The sequence below is a fragment of the Papaver somniferum genome, chromosome 5 (assembly GCF_003573695.1).
Source record: "Papaver somniferum cultivar HN1 chromosome 5, ASM357369v1, whole genome shotgun sequence".
In the NCBI taxonomy this organism is placed as follows: domain Eukaryota; kingdom Viridiplantae; phylum Streptophyta; class Magnoliopsida; order Ranunculales; family Papaveraceae; genus Papaver; species Papaver somniferum.
In genome coordinates this window covers 123,695,289-123,706,684 of record NC_039362.1, presented here as the reverse complement: position 1 = coordinate 123,706,684, position 11,396 = coordinate 123,695,289, and the positions used below count along the sequence as shown (strand labels likewise).

The 11,396-nt window shown below is 38.4% G+C and overlaps 1 protein-coding gene across 3 annotated transcripts; it reads left to right on the top strand.

Moving 5' to 3' along the window:
• Window positions 1-240: 240 nt before the first annotated feature.
• On the top strand, window positions 241-7,569 carry LOC113282576 (protein argonaute 1-like). Of its 3 annotated transcripts, none has more exons than XM_026531613.1 (20): window positions 241-470; window positions 1,485-2,480; window positions 2,576-2,725; window positions 3,000-3,133; window positions 3,256-3,365; window positions 3,530-3,636; window positions 3,791-4,046; window positions 4,158-4,265; window positions 4,345-4,416; window positions 4,792-4,914; window positions 5,035-5,203; window positions 5,328-5,587; window positions 5,716-5,858; window positions 6,017-6,079; window positions 6,157-6,220; window positions 6,323-6,464; window positions 6,575-6,648; window positions 6,771-6,865; window positions 6,950-6,981; window positions 7,118-7,569. In XM_026531613.1, the coding sequence occupies exons 2-20, from the start codon at window positions 1,486-1,488 to the stop codon at window positions 7,333-7,335; spliced, it is 3,315 nt and encodes a 1,104-aa protein (XP_026387398.1). In that variant the 5' UTR covers window positions 241-470; window position 1,485; the 3' UTR covers window positions 7,336-7,569. The 3 variants fall into 3 exon arrangements, with proteins under 3 accessions (XP_026387398.1, XP_026387397.1, XP_026387396.1); XM_026531612.1 differs by having other exon boundaries at window positions 1,448-2,480; XM_026531611.1 differs by having other exon boundaries at window positions 242-470; window positions 1,463-2,480.
• The last annotated feature ends 3,827 nt before the right edge of the window (window positions 7,570-11,396 follow it).

Genomic DNA, 11,396 nt, shown 5'->3' with positions numbered 1-11,396 from the left:
AACCATTTTATATAAAAAATATTTCGTAAATAAGTCTAAATTTACATTAAATTTGGTTAATATTTCCAATTTTATCCAAAATCTCGATTAATACATTTTCGTAATTTCAAAATTCCATTTAAAATAAAATACTAGTGATGGTGTTCGCTTTGTCACTGTTAAACTGTCACGAATCATAAATAATTCGGTATAAGTTATCTATAAAGAATAGCAAATGATTGGGTAAAAGACCATAAACATGCACTACCTGATTAACTTTTATGGAAAAGACAATGGGGCTTGTCGTTTCCAATGCCTACATATATTTCTATAATTATAAACCCTGCGAGTGCCAAAAATTATTTTGATCACCATCTAAAGTTTCTTGGCTTTCTGATAATATCTAAGCTTCTATGTTGGATTCAGCTCCAAATCCTTAAAGATCAAGGAAGAATTCAAAGGAGGAGGCTTTTGAAGGTCGCCTGAGAAAGGTAAACATCATTTATCACTGTTTTAGATTCTAATTGGGTTTACTTAAGTTTTTTTTTGAAGAGAAAAACTAAGAAATTTTTGATCATCAGATTCACTTCTCTAAAATTGAGTTCATATGATCATGAAGTCATTTCTAAGACAATCTAATAGTTAGTGGTTTAGTGAGATTAGTTGAGATTTTGATTTTTGATAACCATTCAGGATGCTGTTGTTTTGCCGTTCCAGACAATCTAATTTTTGAACATCTGATCTTCTTTTTCTATGATTAGTAGTTAGTGTGATTCTTGCCATTTTAGTACATCAGGGCTAATTCCGTAACTTTACATGAAATTCCTCCGGAAAATGCTTTTCTTACAACAAAACTAGTCATAAAAAACCAAGGTGACCAAATTTGTGGTACAAAAACTCCACTCAAATGTTGGGATCCATTAAAACTCCATCGTAAACAAAATTGATACAAAAATTCCAAATTTTTAAAAATTGATACAAAAACCCCAAAATTTAAATGTTGGGTTCATCAAATTTTATGAAACCAACATTTAAATTTCGGGTTTTTGTGTTAATTTTGTTTTGATGGGGTTTTTGTGTTACTTTTGTTTTGATGGGTTTTTTGTGGAAGGATGGTGACACCTCTGGGGTCATAACTCGCGAACAAAAGTTCTTACACTCCATGAGTCCATCCTAATAATGGGTTTTCTTGACCCACGTTTAAATATATACATGCAACAGCTAAAACCAACCAACTATTACACTGGTTAGGATGAGTCTTTAACTATTCTGTACTTGCATTCCTCAAGAGGAGTGTCACTATTGATTTATTCAAGAGAAATAAAAATTGGTGAAAGGTTAAAATTCACTAGAGCAGTTACTGCTACATATTTTGTTGTGTTGTCAATCAATACTCATTAATGTATACTATCCGTTGTTTACAAGGTTTATAGTCTATTGCAATGGATTGATAACTGATTTGCTATAGTCTTTGTTTTGATAGTTTCGGACAATACAATACACAGCATGGTGAGGAAAAGGAGAACCCAGGCTGCTAGTGATGGTGAGACCATGAAATCTACAGAAACTGCTGGTGTCGTGGGCTCTGTTGAGAAGTGCCCCCAGGAAAGGATTCCACCACCATCGCAAGGGGGTGGAAGAGGCGGCAGAAGTCAGCAAAGTAATTCGCCACCATCGCAAGGGGGTGGAAGAGGTGGCAGGGGCCAGGAAAGCACTTCGCCACCATCGCAAGGCGGTGGAAGAGGCGGCAGAAATCAGGAAAACACTCCAATACCATCACAAAGGGGTGGAAGGGGCGGCAGAGGTCAGGAAAGCTCTCCAACATTATCACATGGGGGTGGAAGAGGCGGCAGAGGTCAAGGAGGAAGAGGTTCCTCATTTCCATCACAGCAAGGACCATTTGGAGCAAACGGTGGGCGTGGGTATGGACGGGGACCGGGAAGATATCAATCACATATTGAGGTGACAGTGCCGCAGCAAAACGTTGTTCCCATGCATGGATCTGCTTACCAAGGTGGTGGCAATATTAGTGGCGGTCTTTCTTCTTCTGTTACTATCCCCGCGCTGCACCAAGCTTCTCCAGCTGCACCACCTGAGCTGAATCCCTCAGCTGTAAAACAACAATTACAAAAGCTTTCAGGGCAATCTGTTGGAGCTTCAATCACAACTGTTCAATCAGTGGGGACATTCCCCGCCCGCCCTGGCAAGGGCACAGCTGGGGTCAGGTGCCTAGTCAAGGCGAACCATTTCCTTGCAAAGCTACAAATGCACAAGGAACTTTACCACTACGATGTATCAATTACTCCAGAAGTTACTTCTTGGGGTGTGAACCGTGCAATTATGAAGCAACTGGTAAACTTATACAGGAACTCGCAGCTTGGAGGACGACTTCCAGCTTATGATGGTCGACATAGTCTATTCACTGCTGGAGAACTACCTTTCGCTTCAAGAGATTTTTCGATTACTTTGCCCAATGAAGATGATGGGATGGGCATCTCCAGGTCATTTATAAGATACATCTTCTGCCTTCTTGCTGCTTACAACATACTAACTACATTAAGCCTGATATCTCTCAAATTCTTGTCATGTGTTACAGGGCAGAGAAAAAGTACACAGTTACCATCAAATTGGTGGCACATCCTGATTTACACCATTTAGAATTGTTTTTGCAAGGTAGACAGACAGACATGCCTCAAGAAGTTATTACAGTTCTCGACGTTGTCCTTCGACAAGAGCCCACTGCTAAGTACATCTCTTATTTCCCTACATCAGCTTGTAACATCATGCTTTAGAACAATTTAAACGCTTATTTATAGCACATATATACCCGTTTTCTGTTCCTCGTAATTTGATTGTTTTCATGTGTTTTGCGATTCTCCTTAATGCTAGCGTGATATTCATAACATTTCTTATCATTGCACGCAATCATTTTCGCAATGGAGCTATTCTGTTAGATTTTCCAAGTAAATGTTTCGAATTCTGCCAGGGCCTAAATGTTAAATATAACAACTTGGTCGCAGGTATCCCGCTATAGCTCGATCATTTTATTCTCCTACATTTGGTAGAAGGCAGTCCCTTGGTGAGGGCTTGGAAATTTGGCGTGGTTTTTATCAGAGTATCCGTCCTACCCAAATGGGTTTGTCATTGAACGTTGGTAAGGCTATTTGTGTCGTGATGATAAGCTTTGTTTTTTTTTGAAGGACTGTTCTAAATGATTCACTATTTTGCTTTCATCATCTCCAACTTCTCTTTACTAAGAGATTATGAATGTTGCAGATATGTCATCAACCGCATTCATTGAGGCCTTGCCGGTCATTGAGTATGTGTCTCGTCTCTTGAATCGGGACGTTAGAGGCAGACCATTGACGGATTCTGATCGCGTGAAGGTATGCTTTCTCTTTATTCTTTGTCTGTGCCTTGATGAGTTTTATACTAAATTGACTATTTATCTGCATGTACCATCTCTATTCTGTTATATTTAATCCTTGTATGATATCGTTTTAATTTTTGTTGCTGTTCTTCTTTGTTTGATTTACTGCACTATATACAGATTAAAAAAGCACTTAGGGGTGTAAAAGTTCAAGTCACACACCGAGGAAATATGCGTAGAAAATACTGCATATCTGGCATAACAGCAAGCGCAACGCGTGAACTGACGTAAGATTCAATACTATCTGGTTGGAATTTGGATATAGACCTTCCATATCATTTTCATTGTTCTTGACCTTAATTAACTTCTGCACTAAGTGTAATGAATGTGTCGCATCTCTGACACAGTTGATCCATCATTTGTTCTCATGGATTTCTACAGTTTTCCTGTTGATGATAAAGGAACCCTAAAATCTGTTGTTCAATATTTTCAAGAGACGTACAATTTTACTCTGCAACATACCTCATGGCCTTGTCTTATAGTGGGGAATCAGAGAAATCCAAATTATATGCCCATGGAGGTATGCAACATTGTGGAAGGTCAGAGGTACACTAAGAGGTTGAGTGAGAGGCAGATTACTGCTCTGTTGCAGGTGACTTGCCAGAGTCCTCGTGATCGAGAATTAGATATCTTGCAAGTATGTATTTCTCCATTAACTAGTTTTACTTGTTAATCTGTTTATATAATCGATTTGAAGTCAATTGTTTGCAAGAGATTGTTCATTCTAACCCCTTCTCAACCGGTTTAGACGGTTGGTCAAAACGAATATGACAAGGACCCCTATGCAAAGGAGTTTGGTATCGAGATCAGCAAGGAACTTGCTTCCGTTGAAGCCCGCATACTACCCGCACCTTTGGTAATTTGATTTTGCAAACAAACATTATCTACATATTTGTAGTTTCAGAGCTTAAATATGACTGTTATTGCTCATGCAGCTTAAATATCACGAGACAGGAAGGCATAAGAGTTGCTTGCCAACAGTCGGGACGTGGAACATGCTCGATAAGGTTTTTTTTATCTAGATTATAACTTTGCCCTTCTAACGTATTCAGGTAGCTAGTTGTCAGAAGATTTCACTCCATCTTTAATAGTCTAATAGATGAATTATTTTGATCATGTGCTTTATCAAAAATTTCTTTAAGAATTTCATTGACCATGAGACAAAATGAGAGAATAAAAAAGGAAGAAAAATACAGACTGCACTAATCTCGAGTCCAGCCTGAACTCAAATATGTGCACAGCCCAAATCATGTCCCTTGGTGGGCCAACCTTTTCAAAAGATCTTGACAAAGCTAACTCATGCTGGTAAAGTGGATTTTTCGCGCTATGTGCAAGAAGTTTCTGTAATTTAATTTTTGTGTTGTTTTCCCCCCCTATTTTAGAAAATGGTGAATCCCGGAAAAGTGGATAACTGGGTATGCATAAACTTTTCCCGCAATCTGCAAGAAGTTTCTGTGACTAATTTCTGTGCAGAGCTTGCGCAAATGTGCTGCACTCATGGCATGGTACACTTCTAAAGTCTCCTCTATTATATATTATGTAAAAGGCCACCACTGTTTATATAATTCTTTTTGTTTCTTACTTGTTAGCTAATCGTCTCATTATGCCTGTTTTTATTTGTCCAGATATATAACCCTGGTCCAATCTATCCACCATACATGGTTACTCGTCCAGATCAGCCCGACAGAGCTTTAAAGGATCTCAACAAGTATGTCAAGACCAAACTCCAGCCGCAGGGCAAGGAACTAGACCTGTTGATTGTTATTTTGCCCGACAGCAACGGTTCTCTCTATGGTGAGGAACTTAGCCCACTTTTCAAAATTGATCACTTGGCATCAATGGGTGATTTCTCTATTTGGTTGTCTTTTTTCTCTTAAATTATTTAGTGATTCACATTTTTCTTGATCTTTACTTACAGGTGATGTGAAGCGTATCTGTGAAACAGAACTTGGACTTGTTTCCCAATGCTGTCTAACAAAACATGTTTATAAGCCGCAAAGGAAGTATTTGGCAAATGTTGCACTGAAGATAAATGTGAAAGTTGGTGGAAGGAACACAGTCCTTGTTGATGCTTTGTCAAGGAGCATACCTCTGGTCAGTGACGTACCAACCATCATATTTGGTGCCGATGTAACCCATCCCCGCCCTGGGGAACCAAATGCCCCCTCTATTGCCGCTGTAAGATTTATACCATAAACACTTAGAATCTTAGCAATAGTGCTCACACAAATTCATGTTATTTACTTATACTCTCTCACGCACACACAACATAACACACACGTTTTATCTTGTAAACTTTTGCTCAGGTTGTGGCGTCTCAAGATTGGCCAGAAGTCACAAAGTATTCTGGTTTGGTTTGTGCCCAAGCTTCTCGCCAGGAAATCATCGAAGAGATGTACAAAGAGACCCGTGGTTCTGATGGTGGAATCATAGAAGGAGGCATGGTCAAGTAAGTTTTTTCTTTTCTGTCGTTTCCATGGTTGATGATAAACTAGTCAATGCTATATTTTATCTATTTATTAGCAGAAGACATCTCAGTGTCTTGGCTTAGACACGAATTGAGAAATATGGGTATTGAATTAGAGTTAGTTTTCTTGTATGATCCAGGGAACTCCTACTTTCTTTCTATGAAGCAACTGGACGGAAACCTGAGAGGATTATATTTTACAGGTACAACTTTTTCGTATTTTTCTCTGTATCGTCACTTACTTCACCTAACATGACAATAATATTTTCTGAATATGCAGGGATGGTGTTAGTGAAGGACAGTTTTATCAAGTTTTATTTCATGAACTGCATGCCATCCGCATGGTATAAAGATTGCTAAACTTAAAATTCTTGCTCTTTCTAAATTTTTGTTGGTCAGGTGATTCTGTCAACTGGCTTGCGCTAACTGTTCCCCCTCCTTTTCAGGCATGCAAAGCTATGCAGGAAAATTATCAACCCCCTGTGACATTTGTAATTGTTCAAAAGCGTCACCGCACAAGATTGTTTGCAGATAATAATAGATCTAATGCAGGTGATAAAAATATCAAATTCGGAAACATTTTACCAGGTACTTCATTATATTCCAACCTCATGATATCTTATCTATTACGCATTAATCTCTCTATAAACTTGAAATTTTTGAAATGTACGATTTAGTTTTCTTTTGGTTTCTTGCAGGAACTGTTGTAGACTCCAGTATCTGCCACCCCACTGAATTTGATTTCTATCTGTGCAGTCATAAAGGCATCAAGGTAGATTGAAATTTTAAGAATAATAAATAAGATTAATGTTCTCTTTTGATTATTAATACATAAAGGACGTTCTCTTTACTGATTTTCACTTTGTTCACATCTTAATGTAAATACTGTGAAAGGGAACAAGTCGGCCAGCTCATTATCATGTACTTTGGGATGACAACAAGTTCACAGCTGATGAGCTTCAGACCCTGACCAATAATCTCTGCTACACGTATGAATACCTTCTCGTACTGTCTAGTTTTTAAGTTGCACTCACTCATACTAGATATACGTGTTAATATCAACCTCTTTGCAGGTATGCAAGGTGCACCAGTTCTGTATCTATCGGTCTGCTCTCTCTCTCTCTCTCTCTCTCTCTCTCTTTTTTTTTTTTTTTTCATTTTCATTTTGAAAAAGTTATAGGGTTTGATGCTCTCATTCTTTATGACACATCCTCTGATTGATTATGTTTATAATTTTGCAGTACCTCCGGCATATTATGCACATCTTGCTGCTTTTCGAGCTCGCTGCTATATGATGGATCAGGAGAGTTCTGAAAATGGAGCGGTATCGAGCAATGCTGTCCCAACTAGTAGGGGTGCAGGCAGCAACTCAAGGCCAGTAATTAGCGCTACTCCTGTTCCAGTTAGACCACTCCCTGCTATCATGGAAAACGTGAAAAAGGTTATGTTCTACTGTTAGATGAAGATAACATTTATGCTACTTCTTTCTTTCGTTTCGTATTGGACGAATATCTTTTAATTTGGTTGATTGAACCATATGGCTGATGTATTATGTTGCGATACCAATACCATATATAGCTAGCTTTCCTTATTTAATTAAATTCGGTTTACCTTAGTTAGTTTCCTTATTTTAGTTGGCTTCTTTAAATCGATATTACTTGATAAACAAGTATAGATTGCTTTAAATACTCAATCATGAGCTTGTGTACGATTCATTCAATTAATACAACTCAAGTTCTTTATTCGTTCTTCACAGCAGAGGTGGCTAATCCCCGTACAAAAGGATTTTATCTTAGGGTTCTTAGTTTTGTTTCAGTGTTTTGCTTGTTAAAATTTGTGTGAAGATTATCTCCACATCACTTTTCGTTCTGTGCATATAATCTTCACGTCAATTTGGTTCTGAACCCTAACATATGGTACAGAGCAGGTTTGATATATTCTTAGAATTTCAGTATTTTTTTTTTTCTGTACCATGACGGTTGTAGAATTAACAGAAGAAGTTAAAGGTTTGAAGGATCAGATGAAAGAATTGGTAGATGCTTTAGCAAAACAACGTGTTGATGAAATTCAGAAAGCAGAGGTTAATGAAGGAGTTGCTAGAGAAAATCGTAAAGAGGATATTTCTGCATTAACATCTTTAACTACAGCCTTAGAGACATCGTTGGCACCTGCACTGAAAGACGTTGTTGCTGATGCTTTTAGTACAAGAAAATCTGATGATGCTAGTCAACATCAACGTACTAATAATTGTCATCATAATGGTAATGGGGGCAGTGGTGGTGCTGAAACTATACCTACTATTCGTACTGGTTCAATCAACCTAAAATTCCCAACTTTTGATGGAACTGATCCTGATGGTTGGATTTTTCAAGCTGATTAGTATTTCAGTTTACATACGATAATTCCAGCTTTTAAAGTTCCCATAGCTACTGCTCATCTCAAGGGTGATGCCAATTCATGGTACCGTTGGATTAAACAATTTATTCCTACATCAACTTGGGACGAATTCTGTGTGTTATTGCGTAGTCGATTTGCCGATCACAAGTTTGTCAACCCTCATATAGCTCTAACAAAACTATCTCAAACAGGTACGGTTCGAGAATTAATTTCTGAGTTTGAAAAGTTGCTTCATTTTGTTAATGATCTTCCTACTCAATATCTGATGGATTTATTTATTGCTGCCTTACGAGTTGATATTGGTACGGGTGTGAGTTTGTTTGAACCAAAAACTCTATCTGATGCTTTTAAGAAAGCCATACAGCAAGAAGACACTATTCTTGCAGCTTCTTCTTTAATTAAGCCATCTTGTCGTTCACCTCAGTTCAAACCATCGACTAGTACCAACTCACAGATTATGAGAACTACATGGTGTGCTTGGGAACGACACACAAAAGACTTGCAAGTATACAAGGCCAAGTTTTAGTATAGAGAGTAAGCAAGGGATTAGTCCACAGGGAGTGGGAGCATACAAGAAATTTTCCTAAGCTAGCAATGGAGACAAGGCACTATGGCAGTGAGCAAGGCAAAGTAATATGGCAATTGCAAAGAACCAAAACAGTTAACAAAGCAAAGATGACAAAACAGCATGGAACCAAGGCTGTGAGCCAGGGGCAGGGGTGAGTTTGTGCACTGATTTCAATGCACAACAGGCTTCAAAATACAAGAAATAAACAGCAAGATAGCTAAGAAATTTAGTTGAGCAGGGAGCAAAATAAGACTGAAATTGTAAGTGACTGAAATAAGGTATTGTGGTCTAAGCTAAGGCTTAGAGTCCACCTTTGTGTCCTAGCCAAACAATGTGATCCTAGGTTGAGTTGAATATCCTATGCATACATCTAGAATGGGAGAAAAACTAATTTGCTCACTAGTTTGCCCCTAACATTGACTGTCTTTTGACAGAACAATCAATCACAGGCACTATGAGCATTAGTCTCTTCCCATTGCTCAATCAAAACAATGCACTAAGGCTCTAACCTAGCATTCCACTATCAGACAGTGCACTGAGGTTTCATCTAAACCTCAGCTGCAACAATTTAGCTCATGCTCAACATATTACATACACAAGCATTCATCATACAAGATAATTCAAACACACTAGACATGGTGAACAAATACAATTGAAATTACTGAATTTGAAATTAAAAAAGAGGTAACAGTAGAGAGCACTGGCTAGTCCAGGCCTCTAAGGTGGTGCTCTGGCTAATCCAGGCATGGTTACAACACACTACATCGTTTCCCTTTTATAGCTTACAACAAAATACCCAAATTTTCTACAAACCCTAATTTGAAAATCCCCAAATCAGCAGGATTAGGGTTTCGATAAATAAAATTAACTCACCCTCTGATGCAAATAGACTCGACCCATGCTTGTTGATGTCCCTATGATGCTCTTCCTGCTCCAATTGATGTACTGCAACCCTAGATCGAGTTGTTTCATCAACTCCACACCTAGGGTTCAGAGAGATGTGGGTTTGAAGAAGCAACTAGGCTAGAGAGTTGGGGAAAGTGATGGTGATTGAGGTGGTGTCGGGGTATGGAGATGGTAGTGGGGCAGAGGGTGGCAGTGGACATGGAAGAGAGGCAGGAGCAGAGCTCGACTGCAACTGTCGGGGGAAGAAGAAGGTTTTTGGGGAAGATAAGATCGATGGGAAGAAGGGAAGGGAGTGTTTGGGTGAAGGGTATAGGTTCCGATGCTAGGGTGTGAGGCGGGTGTATCAAAGGTTGATGCTTAGCGAAGCGAAAGCGTAGGATGAAAAGGTGATGGAATGATCCAACGACGCGATAGAAGCGACCGTTGGATGATGAGATACAACAAAACTGACGGCTTCAGATGGAGTTAGGTACTATAGTGTTTGACAGGAGCTTCGGATTTTGATGCACAATGATGAGGCGACCGTTGGATGACAAGATGGATCCAATCTGACGGCTCTCATGGAAATGGGTATGGATAATGGAAATGGATTTGGGTAAGGGTTTTGGGTCTTGGGTATGCCAAGACCATATCTTCTTTAAGAACAATTCTTCCTCTTCAATCCCACTTCTCGTTGATCCGGCTCTTGCAAACATCATTCTTCGCTTCCTCCTAGCGAGAGTCTTTGCCGTTTCTTTGCTCTTTTTGCTCCCTGAGTTAACCAGGCTTTATTTAGTACCTAAAAATGCAAAATTAATTAAGAAAAGTATTTATTCTTGAAAACAACGAAAACACAGAATATGGGATAAAATGTAGAATTAATGCACAAAAGATGAGTTAAATGCCAAGAAAAATATATAGAAATATGCACTTTTTAGCACTCATCAAATACCCCCAAACCTGAATTTTACTTGTCCTCAAGGAAAACAAAACTAAGGAAATCCTACCTATACCACTGTCGCTGGTCTCTCGAATGCATTTAGCGTATGCACTAAGCCTTTTAAACCACTAAGTGTCCCTAGTGGACGAGTGAAGTCTCGTGAAAGTTTGCTTAGAACGTACCTACAAAGTTCTAGGTCAAAATATAAGCTCAGATTCCATCAAATGTGACATGTGCAAGTCAGTTTAAGCTCACAACAAACTGGAGATGTCAATCTAGCTATCCAAGGCACAATCCTAGCACTGATAACAAATAAAGACATGTGATAAGAGTGTAAAGTGTATCTACACATGTGTAAAGAAAGATCGGATGTTATGACTACTAATCACCAAGAGATAGTTTCTCAGGCTAAGAACCAAGGTAGAAATCTAGCTAGCTGTCCGGACTTTACGAGAATTGTGAATGAGTTGGAGGTATTTCACAATTACTCGCGTTGTACATCAATGGCATACACCCTCCTTGCTTATTACAATGAAACAACAAAATGACTCTTTACATGACTCTTATTTACATTGACTACTCTCTTTTATTTTTGGAACAAGAGAGGATGGAATTGAACAATACTTGATTTTTTTGTATTTTTCTGATATTTTTTTCTGAATATATACATCTTTTTTTTTTCTTTTTTTCTTTTTTTTCTTTTTTTTTTTTTTTTTTTTTTTTTTTTTTT

Excerpts from the sequence above, each read along its gene's own strand:
- LOC113282576 (XM_026531613.1), top strand. The coding sequence starts at position 1,486 with ATGGTGAGGAAAAGGAGAACCCAGGCTGCTAGTGATGGTGAGACCATG. Across the intron at positions 5,204-5,327 it reads CAGCAACGGTTCTCTCTATG|GTGATGTGAAGCGTATCTGT; the intron begins GTGAGGAACTTA and ends CTTTACTTACAG. Across the intron at positions 6,649-6,770 it reads GCAGTCATAAAGGCATCAAG|GGAACAAGTCGGCCAGCTCA; the intron begins GTAGATTGAAAT and ends ATACTGTGAAAG.